Source organism: Falco punctatus (assembly GCF_963210335.1).
Source record: "Falco punctatus genome assembly, chromosome: 6".
Taxonomy (NCBI): Eukaryota; Metazoa; Chordata; class Aves; order Falconiformes; family Falconidae; genus Falco; species Falco punctatus.
The window spans coordinates 8889207-8909564 of record NC_137585.1 but is presented as its reverse complement, the minus strand read 5'-3'; the positions used below and the strand labels follow the sequence as shown (position 1 = coordinate 8909564).

Genomic DNA, 20358 nt, shown 5'->3' with positions numbered 1-20358 from the left:
TCAACCTGCTGGCACTTCTTTTTCTAATGCAGCTCAGATACCATTTGCCTCCTTTGCAACAAGGGCACATTTCTGGCTCACGTTCAACTTGATGACCACCAGAAACCCCAGGTCCTTTTCTGCAAGGCTTCTTTCCAGCTGGGTCACCCCCAGCACGTACTGGTGCATGGGGCTGTTCCTTCCAAGCTGCAGGACTTTGACCTTCTCCTTGCTGAACTTCACAAAGTTCCTGTCAGTCCATTTCTTCATCCTGTCTCTCCCAGAACAAACACACAACTCAGAGTATCTACCACTCACCGAACCTGCTGCTTGCCAAGGCTCATGGCTCACGGTTTGGGAAATCCCCACAGAAACACTCCTGTGCACTGTGTCATATATGCCTAGCGAGGCAGATGTTCAAAGCAGGCCACAGCTGTTGTGTGTGCTTCAGAGACCACTCATATAGGCTCATACACTGGGGATACACAGTCAAACCCTCAGACCATAATGGCAGATATTTTGCATCAGGACTGCCCGATCATTAGGCAGTCCTGTCAGAGTTACTGCTCTGACTGCATCAGACTATAAACTGCAATTCCAGGCCAAAGATAAACTGGTAATAGTAAAATGGAATAAATATATAAGGATAAATGGGAAATTAATAACATTTCTCTTCCTTTATTGGAACAAAATCTCTGGGTGGAAAAAAAGCTTTCCATTTGTGTGGAAATGCAACCTACTGTCCCACCCTTAATGTTCATTGTGGTTTTATGCTTTTCACACCCTTTGGCTGTCCTCTGCTCTATTTGAACTGAAAGCTCCTTGTAGTAATTATTTGTCCACTGCTTTCTCTCACTGCAGTATGAAACTGCAGAGGTGGAGGAGGAAGTATGGTCTTACAACACACAATTAACTGTATTCCTTTGACTCCAGAAACCCAGCCTCTTGACTGCTTTGGTTGAAGCTGGCCTGTGGAACATGGTGTGCAGCTAGTTCCTTCCAACACAAACAAGTAATAACATGGGTACACACTTGTTGTCCAGCGTAGTACTGGAGCTTTATTTTCACTGCTGGATTTACAGAAGCTGTTATCTAATTTCACTCTCTTCGCTCCCCCTAACATCACTGGGACACAAAAGGAAAGGCTGCCAGTGGAAGAAGTCTGTTTATATGTTTCTGACAGTGAAAAGCAGGCTTCATCATCCCAGCCCTGCTGGCACCAGACAATGGAGATGCAGGGAATGGAAATGAATCTGATGCTCAGGAATGGAGGAAAATGGCTGGCTCAGAGATCTGAAGACCCGGCATCTGTTGTGACACAATTTTTGTTTGCCCTTATAGGACAAATAAGGCAAAGACTAGGCCAGGGAATATGTCCCAGCTCTCATCTGGTCACAAACAGCAGTAATCCAACACATGTGGACTGAGAACGGACCTACTACTACGGATAACTCACCCTTATGGGCAACAAACCTGTCCCTGCAAAACACCTTTGTGAGGGTGTGGAAAGGGCAAGTCCTTGGTCTTGTGTAGAGCTTTGGTTTTCAGGAAAATGATCCACTTGTACTACTGATGAGATGGTTATGAGATGAAAATGTATATGGATTTATCTAAGAGATTTCTCACAGATCCATGAAGTAGAAAATTCACAGCTGGAGGCTTGAAAGTGATTGTTCATCAGGACAGCACAGTGTTGCACAGGGCTGTTAGAGAGGACCCTGCAAGAGACGCAGAACGAAAGTGAGACTGAGAGAAAATGCTGAGATTGTCTCCTGGAGACAAGAAATAAAAAACATCTGATTTTGAAGGGTGGAGCCCAGAGGAAGTGAAAAAACCCAGCCTCCAAAGGGCAGCTGTTAGAAAACAAAACATCCACCAAATAACTCATCTACCTGGAGATTACACATCTAAGGAATTTTACCATTGTGGAACCCCAACCAGAACCAAACAGACATGATGCCCTGCAGTGGCAGTGGTATCCACCAGCATGAGAAAGGCAGTGCTGAGAGTTTCATGGAAAGATGATCTCCTTCAAGGAGTTTGTAATAACAGAAAAGTGGATTAAAGATTGGAACTAAGCCAAGCGTTTAGAGTACTGACCTACTGACAGTGAGATCTCGGGTGAGTTTCCTTGCTGGAGAAGTGTCAGAGACTAACTCATTGTCTTAACTGCCATAAAAAGGAAAGGGCGAGGCAAAGTTACTAGACCAGATCATGATGTTTTCCCTCATGCAGAAAACTGAGTTTTGTCCAAGTAAACACTGCCAAAATTAAGGTTCTGACTGGGGTTGGCACCGGTGAAGCAGCAAAGGGCTAGGTCCTCGCACCCAGTGACACCAGCACTTGGCAGAATGGGTGCAAGGTGGCTAAAGCCAGTAAAGCCAAGATGGACTGTATGCTTTTCTGAATGAGCAACTCTGTGGACAGCACAGGTAAATAATCCTTGGTCTGAGCAGCTGGAGGGAAGCAGAGAGTGAGATACGAACATTAACCCTACTTTTCACAGGTACATGCCTTTACAAGGTGCGGGGCAGTGAAAAGTAGACCCTTTTGAGATTAGTGCTATATAGATGACAATAAGAAGAAAATCCACGCAGGAAGAACGCTCCTGAGATCTGGTGCAGGAACTCTGGGTGCTGGAACACCAGGCAAGCTGAATTATTCTGTTTTTAAATTAATTTAAATTAAATTTAAAAAATCTGTTTTTAAAACAGAAGGAAGCTCACTTGGTGCCATTGAGTACAGAGCCATCTTCCCAAATCCATCCAGAGCCTGTGCTGTTCCTCAGTCCAACCCAGAAACATCTTGTTTGAATACTCTTGAACAGGTCCTAGAAATGGTGATGAATTGAAAAGTCATTAATGGAAGTCTGCCTGAAAATGGAAGTAAGGATAAGTAAAGAGAACAGAGAGCAATATACATCCCTTCGCTAGATTATTCCTTAAGTGACTGACAACACTGCTTCTCCACCTTTTCTAATCAGGAAGATCAGCTTTAAAGATCATGCCTAGAATAAAAGATGTGTACACTGGCAAGGAAGCAAGCATGCTTTCAAGGGTCCTGGGCAGGTTCTTCAAAGGACATTTCTCAGGGCGATATATGTGAACCAACTGCACCCAAGGCTCCTGGCGTTTCTTACACAGAGCTTTATGTAGGAATATTAATGTTCTACCATACAGCTAGGTAGCAAGCTAATACAAAGTATTAACAATTAAAGGTGAAATCAGGTTGGGGCAGGAAGAGCAGGTGCTGGCAGATCTGTGTAAAAGAGCCCAGGACCAAAGCTCATTAAATTTTATACAGACTTTCCTCCTACATGCTTTCAACGTTCATTTCCTTTCATCTAACCTTTAACTTGTTTACTGTTAGAAACTCAGCCCTGAAGTAAATCCTCCCTCCCACCCCCCTCACCCCCCCCCCCCCCAAAAAAAAAAAGAAAAAAAGACAGACGAGATGAACGTTAGTCCACATTTGCAATGAAACCTAACAACAGCAACCTCTCAGTGGTATGGCTGGCCTCCATCCTTATCTCCTGCTGCCATAAACAAAGCTTCAGCACAGGTATCTTCACACAGAAGCTTTAACAAAGCTGCCTTGGTAAAGTGGTGGGAATAGGAGCAGCTTGAGGAATGTTTGAGTGCTGCTGGTGGTTTGGAGTTGACTATGTTTCCCTGGCACAGGGAGGATGAACAGTCACAGCCTTTGCAGCATAGGGCCTGGATAGCTAGAAAAGTCTTGCTTACGTGGGGAAGTCTGAGCGGGGATAATAGGTAACAGTCTAGTAGCAGAGACAGTAGTAAAAAAGCAGCTGGACCAGGGAGGTTTTCTTCACGCAGAGAAATGGGTAATCTTGGGAAGATGGATATTTCCCAAGGAATCAGGATTTGCCTAAGCAAGCATGAGAGCAAGAACAGTTCCAACTGAGCAGAGACCTGGTTTTGTAAGCCCCCACAGAGCATACAATGCAACTTCTGTCCAGGCACTGGAAGCTGTCCACGTTCATTGGACCTGAGCTAATAAGACCTGGCTCGCACAAAACCAGATCGACTACTTCTGCTCTACTTAGGCAGATGTGCCTCAGCTCCCTAGTGATCAGCTCTACCCATTTCTTTAGTGGTCATACATGTCCCTGCTCCCGATAAGCACCTGCTGCAAAATGAGCAGTGGAACAGATAGTTTCTGATTTCACCAGCACAACCGGGGTTTTTTGGCCAAGAGAGGAAGTAAGCATTGAAAACAGACCGAGGAAGAAATATCCATGCAATAACACAGGGAATGGCAAGGGTCACTGAGCAGGAGGAGCTGGAGCGGTGCAGGGAGCAGAGGTATCGCTTTTGCATAGGAAGCATGTCTGGAGAGTGGGTACTTACTGGCTTGTACAGCGACTGCACAGTGCACAGTCTTTTCCTGTAATCATTCATATCTGCTTTATCGGGTATAGGAGGGGAGGTGGAGAGTGGGAGTGGAGAAGGCTGTCTCCTAACATCCTTCATAGGATGATTCTGCTTAGCTGACAGTGACCCTCACCTCTCCCCTCCCTTTGTTTCTTTGCCTGCTGGGAACTTCTAAGGTGTATACTGAAACTGGAAATGCACAGTAACGTTGCAGGCATAAATCCTTCCACTTCTTTAAAGCCAAAATATTGCCAGCGACAGCACTGCTTGGATGTCAGTCACTGAGGTATCTGCAAGGAAATGGAAGATGCTCAAAGAATAAGAAAGTCGTTACCATTTCCAAGGCATCGTTGACCACCAGGAGATAAGCTCCCTGTGCCCGGCAGGATTCCCGGCTGGAATGCCAGTCCTTCCTCTCCCTGGAGAAGGAGTAGCAGCTCCCTCTGTAGGCCACCCACTGCTCAGGGCAGCGTGGATGGGAGTGACCTGTAAAGGAAACAAAATACCAGCTTTTCCCTACCATTAACCAACACGAAGACACTTGTCAACAAGGACCTGATGAAAAGCAACTCTTCTGGGTAGTTGCAATGCAGAAAACACAAGTCAGAATAAACATCTAAAAATAACAATGCATGAACACTGAACTTCAGAGCCTCTGTGCAATTTCCAAATCTTCATACAAGAGTCACGTGCACTCTGACGCTGGGGCAGCCCCTCACCCACCCACTCCATTTCCTCTGAACTACTCAGATACCTGAGAACTAAAATTGTCTATCTGAAAGCAGACAAGGCTCTGGGTGTGCAAAAAATAAAGGGAAAAAGTGCATCATCCTGTGGGTGCAGCGTGATTGTGTCACACATCAGTTGAATGGATTATAAGCAGCGAACAGTACGTTTTCTCATGTGGTCTAGCACTTTCTGCATGCATGCAAAAGTGTTACAGATTTTGCAGATTTGTTCTACTGTTTACCACTATAATTGCAGCAGACAAGTGTACAAAAACCTTTTATTATGTATCACTGTTCTTCGCCACAGGATCTGAAATGGGCTGCCCGGGGTTTGCACAAGGAATATATTCTTCACAATATTCTGGAAAGGCAGTGGGTACTTAACGCTGGTGGAAACCTAGAATAGCTTTTGGTTTAGCCCATATAATGGCATTCAGGATCTGAGTTCCTGTACTTAGACAAGTATCCAGTCCTTTGCTGTTGGCTGCTCATCCTCAGCACCCCTTTGTGCACTTACTCATCTTCCAAATCAAAGCAATCGCTAGGGAGATGCTCAATATCCCAAAGGCTATAGCCAAGCCTGGCACAACTGCTGGCCACAGACAGGGAGCTGTAAAAGAGAAAAGAAACCATAGTGAACAGGAGCCACCTGAAAACTGACAGTGCTTTTACATAGTTTGTTTGTGTCCTGGGCATTTCCACAGGGAACTGAAGTATTTCGAGCATCTCTGTCTGGGCATATTCCGTACATTGCTGCCATCGCTGTCCCTGCCCAGCCTCCCCAGAGCCTCACCATGTCCCTACCCACCAGCCCAGGGCCCTGTTTCAGCTGGGCTTGGGGCCATCAGTCCCTGTCTCAGCTTCCCAGGTGTACCTGTCCCAGGTCAGCCATATCTCTGCCCCTGCCTGGCCAGAGCCAGCTCATCCAGCCTCTGCAGTGGCTGACCCCAGGAGGGGACTCACCCACCTCAAGTCAGCCGGAGCTCCCCCAGGCACCATGTGGCACCTTGTACTGGCAGGAGCTTCGCAGCAAACCTGCACCTGCCTCAGCACTGAAGTGCAGGGCAAAAAAGCAGAGCTGCATCGCCACAGCCACGAGGTTCCAGCTTAAATGCAAAAAGGAACCCAAGGCCTTTCCCCCAGCTCTCTCAGCAACCACTAGCGATATGTTTCTCAGCAATCTGTTCACAAACTTAAACACATGGTTATTTTACATCTTCCCGGGACACTCCCAAGTCAGTCCTCCAGTCTCATCTGCCTCTCCCATAGTGGGGTGGCAGGATGGGAAGGCCAGCCTTGAATCTCTGCTGCAGTGAACACAAGTGCACTGAAATTCAACAGAGGTTAAAACCAACAACAACAACAAAAGGCACTGTGGTATAATAATTTCAAAATGAGAAACTACAGGGAAATGAGGAAATTTGTCAGAGAGAATTTAAAAGGGATGGCTAAAAGAATAAAATATTGGTAAGCGGTAAGGGAGAATTTTTTTAACATTTCTTGGCGGAGGCTGAAAACAAACGTACATCATGTATCAAGATTATTGTGGGAAGGGCAAAGAAAGTCAGTGCTAAAACAGAAGGGAAAGGGACTTCACTTAAAAACAAGAATGCATCCTTTAAGCATTGGAAGCTTTGTCCAAATACAGAAAGCAGATCAGATCAATAAATTAATAAAAATTAATTTATTTTGATCTTAGACCAGTTTGCAGGCTCACCAGTCTTAACACTGGTTTCTGGTTTATAGCAACATATTTAGACCTGCGGTTTTGGCTAAAAGAAGTTTCTAAGGTAACAAGCGAGAGGCATGAGAGTTTCATTGTAAGCATTATTCTTCTCAAAGAAAGACCTTCCCTAAGGTAAAGGTTTTGCTGTGTTTCCTGAAGCTTGCAGGATCTTCCAGCTGCCCCACTTGTAGTTAAAAAATAGCAACATTTTATTATTTACATATTTAATCGTAATTAAAGAACAAAACTCCATCTCTTTTCAGCTACAAAATACAGAAAGACTTTTCAGGTACAACCTACTCAGCCTTGTGCTAGAGGACGATGGGAGAACTGAGGGACTTGAACAGGGTAGTTGGTTTCTCTGCCTGCTCTCTGTTCCTCTTGCAAGTCAGCCTTGTACCCCCGGTGACCTGCATTTTGCCATCAAATTAAGCCTCAAGGGAACGGAGTCAGCCCAAGATTAAGGGGTAGGGTGGAGCTTCTTCTCTGCAAATTACAACTGAAAACTAAGTAAAAGATGGTAACTATCTGTTGAAACATAATTCTGTGTTCTGAGACCACATGTCTGAGGATTTGCTCTTGTTTTCCTTCCTTTACTGCCTCTCAAAGCCATCTCCTGCATTTTCCAGATCACTGTTCCTGATTTTAGGGAAAATTATTTTCAGGACAAGGTGGCTGGAATGACAGTCAGTGAAACGGTTAATACTTAAATGTCAGCACTGGGCACCGGAACTGGTGCCTCCTGGCAATGAACAGAGCAGCTCACCCTCTATTGTTTCAAACCAACGGCAGAAAAAAAGGAACTGACTCAACTCGGCATCAAAACAAAATCTCAGGGCGCTTCCACAACCAGAGCAGTGGGAGAGTTCACTGAAGTTCTTAAAAATGAAAAATTATGCCATTAGATAATCTTGGGAGGAAAAAGAAAGTAAGGAAGTCATAATGAAGTGTTCAAGGTGAATTTAAGTCTCACTTGAACTGCAGTGATCAGTGGAATCCAGGAAAAGTGGAATAAAAAATTCTGTAAATTAAGATTTTAACCCTTGCAAAAGGGAGTCGCTGCAGTTCCCCCTTTTTAAAACAGGTTCAAGGGTTTGTGCTTGATCCTTAGCTCCTGGACCACATCTGAAACTCTGAGCTTCCCAGGTGTACCTGTCTCCAGGTCAGCCATATCTCTGCCCCTGCCTGGCCAGAGCCAGCTCATCCAGCCTCTGCAGTGGCTGACCCCAGGAGGGGACTCACCCACCTCAAGTCAGCCGGAGCTCCCCCAGGCACCATGTGGCACCTTGTACTGGCAGGAGCCTCGCAGCAAACCTGCACCGGCCTCAGCAGAGGATAGGATGTAGAAGAGGACGGGATGGGAGAAGTACCTGAGATGAGTTTGAAACAGAGGAGAAACATCTGAATGAAGCATCGATAAATATGTCCATGAGTTATCTAAGAAACTGTGCCAAGAATCTCCCCAAGGGAAGGGAGAAGTGAAGCAATGGACATATAACATAAATATCCGATGTTATAACTTTCTAGTATACAAAACACCCCATTAGGTCTCTCAGTGCTCTGGAGAAATGCCTGTGATACACTGCATTCATCTGCAAGAAACATGACCCAGTATTCCTATGTTTGGGAGTTCAGATTCAGTTCAAAAACTGAAAGTTGTTAACATTTTATAATTCACGTCTTCTAGGGCAATCTGAAGAATGTCATTGTGCTGTCCCAATTAACTCCCCTCAGCTCCTGCCTACGTCAGTATGGGAGCAGCATGACCACCTACAGCCAGAGAGGAGGATTTGAAAAATGAGGATCCTGTCCTTGGCTATGGCACAGACCTGATTATCACTGTTACTGCAAGCGCGCCACACAGGCTAACGCTGTCTTAACTGACTGCTGGACTGACATTTTGGTAGTGTGGCATATCTAAGGCTCTCTGGAAACCAAACAGAAGAAAGCCAGGGCAACTCTTCGGTTTTGAGGAGTCCATGAGAGCCAAAACCAGTTGGTTTGACCAGAGGATGGATCTATACACCTGTGATACACCTGTGATACTGCATCGCAGGGATGACTTAGTAGCAAGCATGTGCATTTGAAAACAGAGATGAATACCTGAAAGCACATCTCTCAAAAGTGATAGAGGCAGGGACAGAGCTGGAAATAAAGATCTCCTAAAGAAAGTACTTAAATTGCACTTAGGGACTCCTTGTACTGCAGAAGAGAACTGGGAAATAATCAAGTAATAAGCACAGAAAGTGTGTTCAAAGATCAGCTTCCTTATTTTAGGCCCTCTGACTTTAGCTCAAAAAGTTGAGGGTACATAAAGGAATTTAGAGGGGAGGAATATTAAAGAGAAAACTGCAAACATCTCAAGAGGGCATTAGGTAATCTCCACCCGCAACAGGGCAGGAGTGAACACAAATAACTGGGAATGAGGGGATGTTCCTGTGTTTTCTGATGCAACAGAAAACATCATTTCTGATGAAAACACACGCAAAAGTAAGACTGCCATCCAAGAAGATGGGAGTGTGATTACCAGATAGGATCTTGGGGATTTCTGTGCTGGCTGTGTTTCCATAATGCAGCAAGTGACCAGGCAGCAGTAATAACCACAGATATGTGCAATTCAGGGCATAGAAATCTCGTATCCCACAGCGAGAGCCCCTGTTGTTGTAACAGCTCGGGGAAAAAGCTACAGTCAACCATTAGTGTTGCAGCCAATGCAACACAACTTGCCTAAAGCACACGAGCATCTAGACGAAAAGCTATCAGCTCACGGGAAGCAGACGTGTACAAAGAATGATCGCCAATGCAAAAGCTCAGTCTTCTAAGGTGGTATTTCTCAACTAGGCAGCCAGAGAAGTTTTTCGGTGTGAGATTTGCAAGGCCTGAAAAGGGGGAATGGAGTGGAAATACGGAAAGAGGAAAAATTAAGGAAAGTGCTAAGAAAATCAGTCTGATTGTAAAATGCCCTGGAAAATTGTCTCAAGGCAAGAGCTGAAAATTTTCTCACTGGGAGGTATGTAAAATTAGAATGGAGAAAACACGGGAAAAAATGTATCACAAAAGAATCCTGCAGAGCCCCACGGGAGAGAGAGTTGGATGATTTCATATGCCTCCTCTGTCTCTGATCTCTGATTAGCATACGCCTCTAATTTATCTGTACTCACATCTCGCCTACCCTTCAAAGAATATTGCTGACAGTCGCTTATTGCTGACAAGCAGACAACTTTAAAACTGCAGCCCTCTTTTGGAGTAAAGGATGCCTGGGTTGAATGCCCAGTAGACACCAAAAGGGCTCTGATGGAGAGAGGGAGGGGAACAATGCTGGATCTCTGACCATCAGCTTTTATCACATTAAAATACGATAATTTCAGAACCAAAGCAACAGCACCGTGAGCTGGCACTCACAATCAATGGCCAGCTCAGAGTTTTTCTTAGATCTTGCTTTTGCTCAAAATAAAATCTTTTGTTGACCTACCTCATCCAGCTTTCTTACCTCTCTTTTCTTGTGCAGCTTTGGCCCTCGTCAGAGAAGTCTGAGAGAATTTAACAGAAGTATAAATTATTTCTTCGCTCACTTCGGCTGCAGAAGTTTCTGATCTGCTTCCCTCCATGCCAAAGCAAAGAGTGCGTATGACAAGATGTTTCGATCAAGCTGTTGAGCAACAGGGCTCAATGACTCTGAAACAGGAAACCTGAGGCTACATTGAGAAGACAAAAATGGTGAAGTTGCAACCTCTATCTCCAGCTGCTCAGAGTAACCAAATTCACGACAGAATGGAGAGCAGTAGAAGTGCAACAACTTCCATTTCCTAACCTAACAGTCATTAGTGGAAAAGGTGATTAGTTAAAGAGTTCATGGGTATTCTAATTGTTACCAATGCAAGAGGCTATGATTACACACAGTAATTGTGAGAATGTGTGCCACTCTGAAGAGGCAGAAGTGGGTGGATAGCGAGAACACAAGGTGAGAAAGGTGAATAGCAAGAATACAAGGTGAAAAGTGGGATAAGCGATGGCTACGGCAAACTGGCAGCCCAACTGCTGTCAAAAGGGAAGGAGAGGTGGACAAGCACAGGTTTGAGAAGGAAACCCTGTGATCTTCGGACACTTGTACCAGGAACTCTGCCCACATCCAACACCCAGTGTGAATGTGCTTGTGACAGGCAGGCACTGAGAGCTGGCATCCCTCAAGACCCTCTGAGTCAACATCTCAATAGCATCAGTACAAGAGAGGCATGGACATACTGCAGACAGCCTAGCAACAGGCCACAAAGATGATAACAGGACTGGAGCATTTCTCCTATGAGGAAAGGCTGAGAGAGCTGGGACTGTTTGCCCTGGATAAGAGACATCTTGGGGAGGATCTTATTAATGTATGTACATACCTGAAGGGAGGATACAAGAAGAGCCAGGCTCTGTTTTCAGTGGTGCCCGGTGACAGGACCAGAGGCAATGGGCACAAACTGAAAGACAGGATGTTCCCTCTGAACATCAGGAAACACTTTTTAACTGTGAAAGTGACTGAACACTGGCATAGGTTGGCCAGAGAGTCTGTGGTATCTCCCTCCGTGGAGAGTCATCTGGACACGGTCCTGGGCAACTGGCTGTAGATGGCCCAGCTTGAGCATGGGGTTGGACTGGATGACCTTGAGAGGTCCCTTCCAAACGCAGTCATTCTGTGACTCTGTGGTCAGCAATAACAGGAAAGGATAGTTTTCTTCTGAAGTAGTGAAGACTGACCATTGGGGACAATAGTTCAGGTTATGGCAGGGGAGATTTAATTGGGTATTAGGAAAAATTTCTTCACCAAAAGGGTTGCCAAGCATTGGAACAGGCTGCTCAGGGAAGTGGCTGAGCCACCATCCCTGGAGGTATCTAAAAGATGTCTAGATATGGAATGTAGGGACATGGTTTAGTGGTAGACTTGGCAGTGCTAGGTTAATGGTTGGACTCAGTGATCTCAATGGTATTTTCCAACCTAAATGATTCTACAATTCTATAGTGGAGACTACTAATGCTTCCAGCATCCTGAGAAACCTCTTAGCTGCATGGCTGGCTGATTTCTGTTTCAAGCCAGATTCTGATCCCTTCCACTTCATGCTCAGATTGGGGATGTGTCCTGGTTTCAGATGGGATAGTTGATTTTCTTCTTAGTAGCTGGTGCAGCGCTCTGTTTTGGATTTGGTGTGAGGTTGATAGGACGCTGATGTTTTTAGTTGTTGCTGGGGAATGTTTATATTAAATCAAGGACTTTTCGGTTTCTTGGGCCCTGCCAGCGAGAGAGCTGGAAGGGCACAGGAAATTGGGAGGGGACACAGCCAGGACAGGTGACCCAAGCTAGCCAAAGAGGTATTCCATACCACATGATGTCATGCTAAGTATATAAACTGGGGGAAGAAGAACGAAGGTGGGGGACATTTTGCATTATGGCATTTGTCTTCATGAGTAAACATTACATGTGATGGAGCCCGACTTTCCTGGGGATGGCTGAACACCTGCCTGCCCATGGGAAGCAGCGAATTAATTCCTTGCTTTGCTTTGTTTGCGTGCTCAGATTTTGCTTTACCTAAGCAAAGCTGTTCTTATCTCAACCCTTGAAGTTTACGTTCCTTTCCAGTTCTCTCCCCATCCATCTGGGTGAGCAGGAGCGAGCAAGTGACTGTGTGGTACTTGGTTGCTGACTGGGGTTAAACCACGACAGGATGTTTGCCAGGCCTGGGGCGTACGTCTTCACCACTGGTACAGTTCATTTACAAGAACTGTTCGGGCATCCTCAGCAAAGTAGTTTGCCATGGTTTCCAGTTCTAGGACAGGGATGATTGCTCCCCGTCCTGGTGATATGCTGTAAATTTGAGAATGATTGCCTGGGAGGATGTTTAGTTTGATAGAGTGTTGTGGCCAATGTGTTCCAATGCACGTGTCTGAGAAGGCATGGACTGGTTATTTTTGCAAATTCCTTCATCACACACTTGCCCCTAAGGGTGGTGTTTTGCACCCACAAGATTCCTTCCAATCCTGGGTAGGGCCTGTAGATAGCAAGACAGGGAGTCTGTACTTGAAAGGAAGAAGAAGGCAGAAGACAGCAGAGCAACACAAGAGAAGGAAAGTCTCTCCTGAATGTTTTGGATGGATATTGGAGAAGTCTAAAGAGAGCTGTCAGGCTCAGAGAGGGAGAATTTGCTATAGTCATGAGGGGAGTTTAGTTGGGAATGTAATCTGTGTGGCTGGAAAGAAACCAATGAGGTTCAGACACAGCTTAAGTGCCCAGACCAAGGGGAAAAGGCTGTGGCCAAAGGCACTGCAGGCTGCAGCCAAAGGCACTGCAGGCTGCCTGCAAGGCCAGAGTGATCACAAAGACGGCATTATTTGAGAACAAGTGGGGCAGTGATGGCTGGCAGGGAAGAATTAAAAGCTCTGTTTTGATGTGTTTTGCCATTTTCTCTCAAATATCAGCAATAAGTTCAGTTCTCAGTTGGAACAGGAAACAGAAAGGAAGCGATTGCACCGTAGGAGGTATGCAGGGAACACACGGTTAACAGCTAAGTGTGAATATAAACAAATGTGAGTTCTGCAACTGAGATGCCTGTGCTATACTTGCAGTGGAATCAGCAGGAGGACACAACAGCAGGACTAAATCAATCAGTTTTCCAGGAGCCGACAACGCTCCTTCCCAGTTCTTCACTAGTGAAGCAGCACACCATAGGGAAGCCTCTCAAACTCCTCTCAAACAAGTGGCTTCTCCAGCATGTTGGCAAGTTTGCCAAGTCCAGCATTTCTTTCTTAACTAAAGATGCAAGTGCCTCAGATCTCTGGCAAAGAATGTCCGTCCCTTCCAGTAACAGAGCCCTGGAAAGCAGACTCTCTTACCATCATGGTGGGGGCATGACTTAAGAAATAGGCCAGTCTCAAATCATTTACAGCTTTATTAATCATAACCAAGACACTCAAGTTCACCAACCTAGTGCATAATCAGCTGGACTAGTGAATAATCAGAATTCCTCTGAGCGGCAAAACTTGCAGGAGGTGGAAGAGACACTTCCATTCCGAAGTGTAACAAAACAGCCGCGCCAGGCAGGGCCAAACCAGCCGGACCAAGGCCCCAGAGCAGCGTTACAAACAGCGGGCTCCCTGGCCCGTGTAACCGTAAGTCACTCTGGAGGTACACGGGGGGCGCGGCAAAGGCCAGTGACAGCGGTGGCCGGCTGCCACCTTCAGCCGCGGGGCGAGGGGAAGGCCAGGCGAGCCTGGGGGGGGTCTTCCACCTTTACTGAGGCGGTCACCCGCCTGCAGGTGACCCGACCCTGTGTGAGCGGCAGCGGTTCGGCCTCCAGGTGGGAAAGTCACGCAGCGCGTGCATGAGGCGCCTTTCGGCCCGGAACGGCGGCGGCGGCGGCGCCTCAGGCGGGCGGGCGGGCGGGCGGAGAGGCGGGGCGGGCGGGCGGAGAGGCGGGGCGGGGGGTGGGGCACGCTTCTCCGCCATTGGGCGAGCGGCTCCCGCCTCCAGCCGCGCTCCGGGCTCTCGGCCGGGGGGGGGGTCAGGCGGCGGGCGCTACGGGACGCCTGTCTGCTGGCCCTCATCGTTCTATTGGAGAAGCGAGGGGAGGCGGGAGCTTCACGCCTTTGCTCACCTGCCATTGGGTGAAGAAGCGGCAGGAGGCGGGCTCCGGAGCCGCTCCCTTTATAGGCTGGGGCGGGCTTTAGCAGCCGCCTCTTTGGATCGCCGCTCTTCATTCGCTGAGGAATCGCTAGTGGGCGGGGAAATCCCGGAGGCTCCCGGTCTCCCATTGGCAGAGGGCGCCAGTTCCGCCTCGCTCTTCCTGCTTCCGGTTCACGGGGCGGGCGAAGGGTGCCGACCGGTGCCGCAGAGGAGGCCGGTGCCGTCCGGTGCCGTCCGCGCCTGCGGTCCCCGGGCCGCCCCGCCACCGCCGGGCGCGCAGCATGTGATGCCCGTGAGCCCCGGATCTCTCTTCCATAGAAGCGGACGAACCTGTGCCCGTGCCCGTGCGCGGCGGGGGGAGGCCGGGCGGGGCGGTGGCGGCAGCAGGTGGGTGCGGCGGCGGCGAGGTGGGGGTGACGGGGGAGGTGGCGCTCCGGCGAGAAGCGGAGAGCGGGTGGCGGGGACGCGGCGTGGGACCGAGGCCCCCGGGGCCGCCGCGGGTGGGAAACCGGGCCCCGTCCCCGCGCCGGGCAGCGGCTCAGGCAGCGGCAGCCTTCCGCCGGGGCGGCGACCGGCCGAGGGGACGGTGAACAGAGTGGCCGCATCGCCTTTCGCTTCAGCGTGTCTGCGAGCGAAGGGTTTGGCAGGGAGCTGCCCGGAGCAGCTGTGGCTAGCGCTAGGGGCAGGGTTCTGCTTTTGGTCTTGTGAGAGACGAATCACGAGTTCTTGTGTCACAGGCTTCCTCGTTTCAGCGTTTTCTAACCTTGTCGTATTTGTATCTGACCTCCGTGGCCATCAGAGCTGGCTTGGCACTTGAAGCTGTCACGATGGACCCCGGGCGGGGGGGCGGTAATCGGTTCAGCAACACAGGCTGTTCCTCTAGCAGGCTCTGCCTAGCTGCAGCCAGGCAGGCACTTAGGTAATTGTGGGTCTGTTGGTTGCCTTCCACCAGCATCTAGAGCTTTACTGAAATCTGCAACGGGAGAAGCAGAGGGGAATCTGTTGTGCCACTGTGGTTGGCTGGTGCAGTCATTGAATGTTTCATATGTGCTTTTAGCATGAACCTGAAAGCCAAATCTTCTGGATTTCGTTATTACCTTTGTTACTGCCTCTTCGGCTGGATAGGATGTGTCAGTTTCCTCCTTCCCCTGTGGAAACAGAAGAAAACTGTTCTGTGAAGTTGCAGTTTAGCATTATTAAACACTTTCAGATTCTCAGCTAAAGTGGTACCAGAAAAATAACATAATTATGATTATTAAGGCACTCGAAAAAACACTGCCTGACTAATCACAGTGGCTATTCCCTACAAGCTTTTCACACAAGAGCTGCAAAGGGGATTGATTAGTGGCCTGGTAAATAATTTTCTGCTGGCTGGCTTCTCGGTGCAATGCAATAACAAACATTATGGCTTGTAATTAAAACTTACTCCAGCATTCAGCCTGCTGGGCTCTGCTCTGATTGAATCGATGCTAATTAATGTGCTCAGCAGCAAAACTTTTTGTGGTCCTGAGGCAAAATTCAGAAAAGAATCCCAGATCATCCCAATGAATTGGCTTTGACTGTGAAAGAGATTCAGATTTAGTGACCTTGGGAACTGTGTTTTTGACTTCTTTTTCTAGTCAGGACTGAGGAAGTGGCCAATCATTGACTTGGTGACCCTGAAGTTAGTTTGCAGTTAACCCTCTGTGTTCTCTGTGGTGTGTGCCCAGGATGTCATCACCTTGCCGTACCTCTGCTGTGCTGATAGTCTTTGTGGCCTTTGCTGTCGGCGTGGGGGCTGAACAGTCGAAAGAGAGGAGCTGTGATGTGATTGGTGATGAAAGCAGTGAGTCGCAAACAGAAAAAGCCCTGCTGAAGAAGCTGGAGCCCCTGAGCCAAATGAGGTACTGTACAACACCTTGCAGACCTTGGTGGCCTTGCAGGCTTAGCACAGCGCTACCCATGTGCCAAGGGGAGGGGAAGATCTGGGGCCAGACTGCAGAATGGGCTCCCCTGTTAGTAGGGGCTGCGACTGGCTTCCAGGTCTCAAGCGTCTGCTGCTCTGAGTCTTGTTCTCTGTAATCCTATGGGCTGTCTGTTCTGTCCTCTCCCTGCTGCAGGTTTAACGTGACTGTGGAGAAAGGGAAAACGGAAAACTATGTCTACAGTTTCAGGGTATGCAGGGAGGTCAACAGCACCTTGCACGATTTTGGTGGCTTGGTGCAAACAGATAGACAGAATGGAAAGACCACAGTGATAGGAAGAATTAATGAAACCCAGGTCTTCAATGGAAGTAAGATTCCACTCAATGCTTTCTTGCTCAGCATCTGCCTTTTGCCTCCCGATCTGGATTTGCAGCCTGTATTGTTTCTCTCTTGGTAGGTGACTGGATCATGCTGATTTATAAAGGAGGTGATTCATATGGCAGGCACTGCAGTGGTGAAAAGAGAAGAGCTGTGATAATGATTTCTTGCAAGCGGGGTGTTACAGCGGTGAGTGACACGAGGTGGGAGAGGAGCAAAAGGCTGCCAGACAAACAGCTGTTTATAAGCAGAAGGGCTCTGAGGAGGCAGTAGGGGTTTCTCCTGTCCTTCAGTGTCTGTTGCCTAGCTGCACCAACAGTGATAAAACCATCTTCTGGTGAAGTTCAGCATTCCTGGGCATATTTTCACATGACTTAACTTTTCCCAAATTGCAGAGTTCATTCAGCATTATTTCAGAAGAGCGGGAAAAAGCACAGGACTGTTTCTACCTCTTTGAGATGGACAGCAGTGTGGCTTGTCCAGCGGAGGATTCCCACCTCAGTGTTGGCTCCATTCTACTGATCACGTGAGTCATTGAAAGAGCTGTTGGTGTCTGGGCCATAATCTCCAGCATTACTTACTTAGAAATTTAGCAAATGCTATACTAGAGTAAATAATTGTAGTATACCTATCCACAGCCGCTGTTAGATGTTACTATGTCTCTGAGCTTTTTGGACAAAAGCTCTTGCTCAAGGCATGACGCTGCGGAGCTGCTCTGTTCTCTGTAGACATCCTCCTTCATAGTTTACAGGCAAGTGCACTGAAGCATGGAAAATGTACAATTTTAGGAAGTCACAACAGCTCTTTGCCAGAGCTGGGAATTCAGACCGGGAGTCTTGACTCATTTTCTGTGTTTGTGCTTAGAGGCATTGCTTCCTGTAATGCTGCTGAAAAGATTTATATTTATTTATTTATATTAGCAGATCAACCCTTTTTTGATTTTTGAAAAAGGGGACATTTTCTGGTCTGGTCTCTGTTTATAGCTGTGTTCTTGAGTGATGCTCCGATATCAATTTAAGGCAGCTAGCTGCCTTGGGAGAGTTTGTCTGTAGGATTTCCTCAGCTTTGATTTTTAATTCTGCCTTCCAGGTTTGCTTCACTTATTGCAGTCTACATCATTGGTGGGTTCCTCTACCAGCGCCTTGTAGTGGGAGCAAAGGGCATGGAGCAGTTTCCTCACTTTGCCTTCTGGCAAGATCTGGGCAATTTGGTGGCGGTGAGTGAAAATCCCTATATATCCCCAGCCTGGCCCATATGTCAGGATACATGAAAATGCCATCTGCCTTGTCTTCATGGATTAGGTCTCTTGGGTAGACTTGCCACCAGGGTAGTGTATCCTGAGGCAGAAGAGGTTATCAGTTTTATTTCTCGAGTACTCTCTTTGAATCCTTGCCGAGACTGGTTTCCTACTGATATCCTGCAACTGTTACATAACAGACTAGAACAAGTGCTTGTTAGTAGTTAACACTTCCCATAGGAATGTTAAGCTGGGAACTCCAATATGTTTGACTCCCTGAAACCCCTCCTTGGTCATTGTAGCCAGTGCCATCTGTCCTCCGTGCTTGTCTCAGCCTGATGTTGCTGCGTATTGTTGATCAGTATGTCCAGAGCTTTCAAGAGAGAGCAGTATGTTTTTATGTGTGCTTCTCATGCCAAGACAAGTTTTGGGGACCTGTCCCAGATAGCACAGGGGTAGGCATAATCCCTGAGCAAAAGAGAAATCACAGAAGCTGCTTTGCTTTGGGTGCCAAGTCAGTTGCATACAGTCTGATTCCAGTGCGATGTCCTGTGCTTGCAGGATGGCTGTGACTTTGTCTGCCGATCTAAGCCTCGAAATGCACCAGCTGCATACCGTGGTGTGGGTGACGACCAGCTGGGTGAGGAGTCAGAAGAACGGGATGACCACTTGCTACCAATGTGATAGGCTTTCAACACTGAGTTCTTTTCTCCCCATCTCCCCAGTGCTTGTTTAGCTGGGTGCCTCCCAGACAGTTCTTCTCTCACTTCTGATTTTCTTTACACTATTTGCTTTTGCTGTCTCTGGTGCATCAAGTCCCATGGATGCCTCTGGGTGTAAACAGCACTGGTCCCTGATGGAATGTCTTATGAATATAATGCTGGTTTAGGTTTTTTTAAATGCAGCAGAGGTGGGGGGGCAAAAATGCTGAGAGTGGAGTAGAAGACAGCAAGAAAGCAATTCAGCACTGAGCAGGAATGGGAGACGAATCACTGAAAGGGGAAAAGGGCTATGGGTGGGTACGGGAAGGGGAAGGAAAAAGAGGCCATGGGTTAAAACAGCTGGGACTGTAGGAGAAATCTTTCGTGCTTTTTCTTTTTCTTTTTTTTTTTTTCTCCTGCTAGGGTTTACAGGATCTGTAAGACACTGGAATTATTTTCCTTTGACTGCATTTTCAGCTTTTCTAGCTTTTGCACTCTTACGCACTGTTTCTGCCAGCACAACCTGCAGAGTGCTCTACACCAGGCTCCATGGGGCTGGAAGAGGCATTAGCACCTCTGCAGTCTTTTCCTAATGGCAGTATGTTGAAGAGTACACACCAGTTTCCTTCAACAAATGTAAAGGGATGCATGCCATCCTCTCAAGACTGGAGAGGGGTGATGCTAAAAAACTATAGGAGTTAAATACAGTCTTGCGACTTTTCAGTTCAGTCAAAATAGTGTCTCTGTCTTCTCAATCACTGAGAAGCAAAAGGAAATGATGTGCTGCTAAGTAAAGGGAACATTTGCTGAAACTGAAACTGGCATCAAGGCAAAATGAGATGGGCAGCTGCCACTTGAGTTCTGTTACAAACCTCCCAAGGTGACTGCCCACATGGCTCAGTCACTGTCAGCATTGTGATTTTATGCTCTCCCAGTTGGCAGAGGGTTTTTCCGTGAAGCTACCAGAACTTATTTTTATAAAAAAGGAAGCCAAGGATTAAAAACTGCATAAGGGATTCTTGCCCTTAGATGGTCAGTTTTCATAAATATTAAGCATGGTGCAGACTAGTCTTAAGACACTTGCCCTGTGCAGAAGGTATTTACATACTGCTACTGGCTGGGAGTGACAGACCTTCTCATGGGGCCCTGTCAAAAGCAGGTACAGCTGAGTTGTAAGACTTAATGGGAACGTTCAGGAACTTGGCACCTTGAGTAGTAATTGCTTTTTGAGGGGCTTATACTCTAAGGAATCCCATTCAGCCCTGTTGTAGACTGACAGAGAAGTGTCCTCAGTCTTGAGGGCAGACTGTAAGCAAGCCACTACTGTTAACAGCAGCATACAGACAAGGTTTGTGTATTTTTAATACTGCCAAAGCAGTCTGAACAGTAACATTGAGGGAGAAGGGGTGGCCCTGCTTTGTTGCTGGGTTTAGAGTCAGCAAATAATTCCTGCTTTCTTTGACTTTTTGTTATGGTCTCAATCCTATAACATGGGAAAAAATAGGAAGTCACTTAAGTCTGTTGTTACTGTTTTTCATGGTGGTGTTTAAGGTAACATTTTTTTTTTGTACAAAACAACTTTCAAAAATAAAATGACCAAAAAACCTGGTGAAGTGTTGTGCTGATGTAACAGGAGCTTTTTTTTGTGCCAGAGCCT

The 20358-nt window shown here is 47.2% G+C and overlaps 2 protein-coding genes across 3 annotated transcripts; one reads left to right on the top strand and one right to left on the bottom strand.

The window, feature by feature from the left end:
* Positions 1-1004: 1004 nt before the first annotated feature.
* KLRG1 (killer cell lectin like receptor G1) lies at positions 1005-10523 on the bottom strand. Its single transcript, XM_080391900.1, has 5 exons — positions 10318-10523; positions 5619-5711; positions 4708-4859; positions 2706-2809; positions 1005-1697 (listed from the first exon to the last, which is right to left on the bottom strand). Exons 1-5 carry the CDS (start codon positions 10433-10435, stop codon positions 1586-1588), a joined length of 579 nt encoding a protein of 192 aa, XP_080248026.1. The 5' UTR covers positions 10436-10523; the 3' UTR covers positions 1005-1585.
* A 3641-nt stretch (positions 10524-14164) lies between these two features.
* M6PR (mannose-6-phosphate receptor, cation dependent) lies at positions 14165-20310 on the top strand. 2 transcript variants are annotated; one of them, XM_080391899.1, is made up of 8 exons: positions 14739-14868; positions 15219-15400; positions 16191-16364; positions 16581-16753; positions 16843-16952; positions 17159-17289; positions 17853-17979; positions 18562-20310. In XM_080391899.1, exons 2-8 carry the CDS (start codon positions 15309-15311, stop codon positions 18682-18684), a joined length of 930 nt encoding a protein of 309 aa, XP_080248025.1. In that variant the 5' UTR covers positions 14739-14868; positions 15219-15308; the 3' UTR covers positions 18685-20310. The 2 variants fall into 2 exon arrangements, with proteins under 2 accessions (XP_080248024.1, XP_080248025.1); XM_080391898.1 differs by lacking the exon at positions 15219-15400 and having other exon boundaries at positions 14165-14868.
* Positions 20311-20358: the final 48 nt, after the last annotated feature.

Bases quoted from the DNA above. Each gene is read 5' to 3' on its own strand.
- KLRG1 (XM_080391900.1), bottom strand. From the start codon at position 10,435: ATGGAGGGAAGCAGATCAGAAACTTCTGCAGCCGAAGTGAGCGAAGAA. The intron at 2,810-4,707 runs GTAACGACTTTC...CACCATTTCTAG, and splicing joins TCAACGATGCCTTGGAAATG to GACCTGTTCAAGAGTATTCA. The intron at 1,698-2,705 runs GTGAGCTTCCTT...CGTCTCTTGCAG, and splicing joins TCTGTACTCAATGGCACCAA to GGTCCTCTCTAACAGCCCTG.
- M6PR (XM_080391898.1), top strand. From the start codon at position 14,180: ATGAGGCGCCTTTCGGCCCGGAACGGCGGCGGCGGCGGCGCCTCAGGC. The intron at 14,869-16,190 runs GTGGGTGCGGCG...GTGTGTGCCCAG, and splicing joins CGGGGCGGTGGCGGCAGCAG to GATGTCATCACCTTGCCGTA. The intron at 16,754-16,842 runs GTAAGATTCCAC...CTCTCTTGGTAG, and splicing joins AACCCAGGTCTTCAATGGAA to GTGACTGGATCATGCTGATT.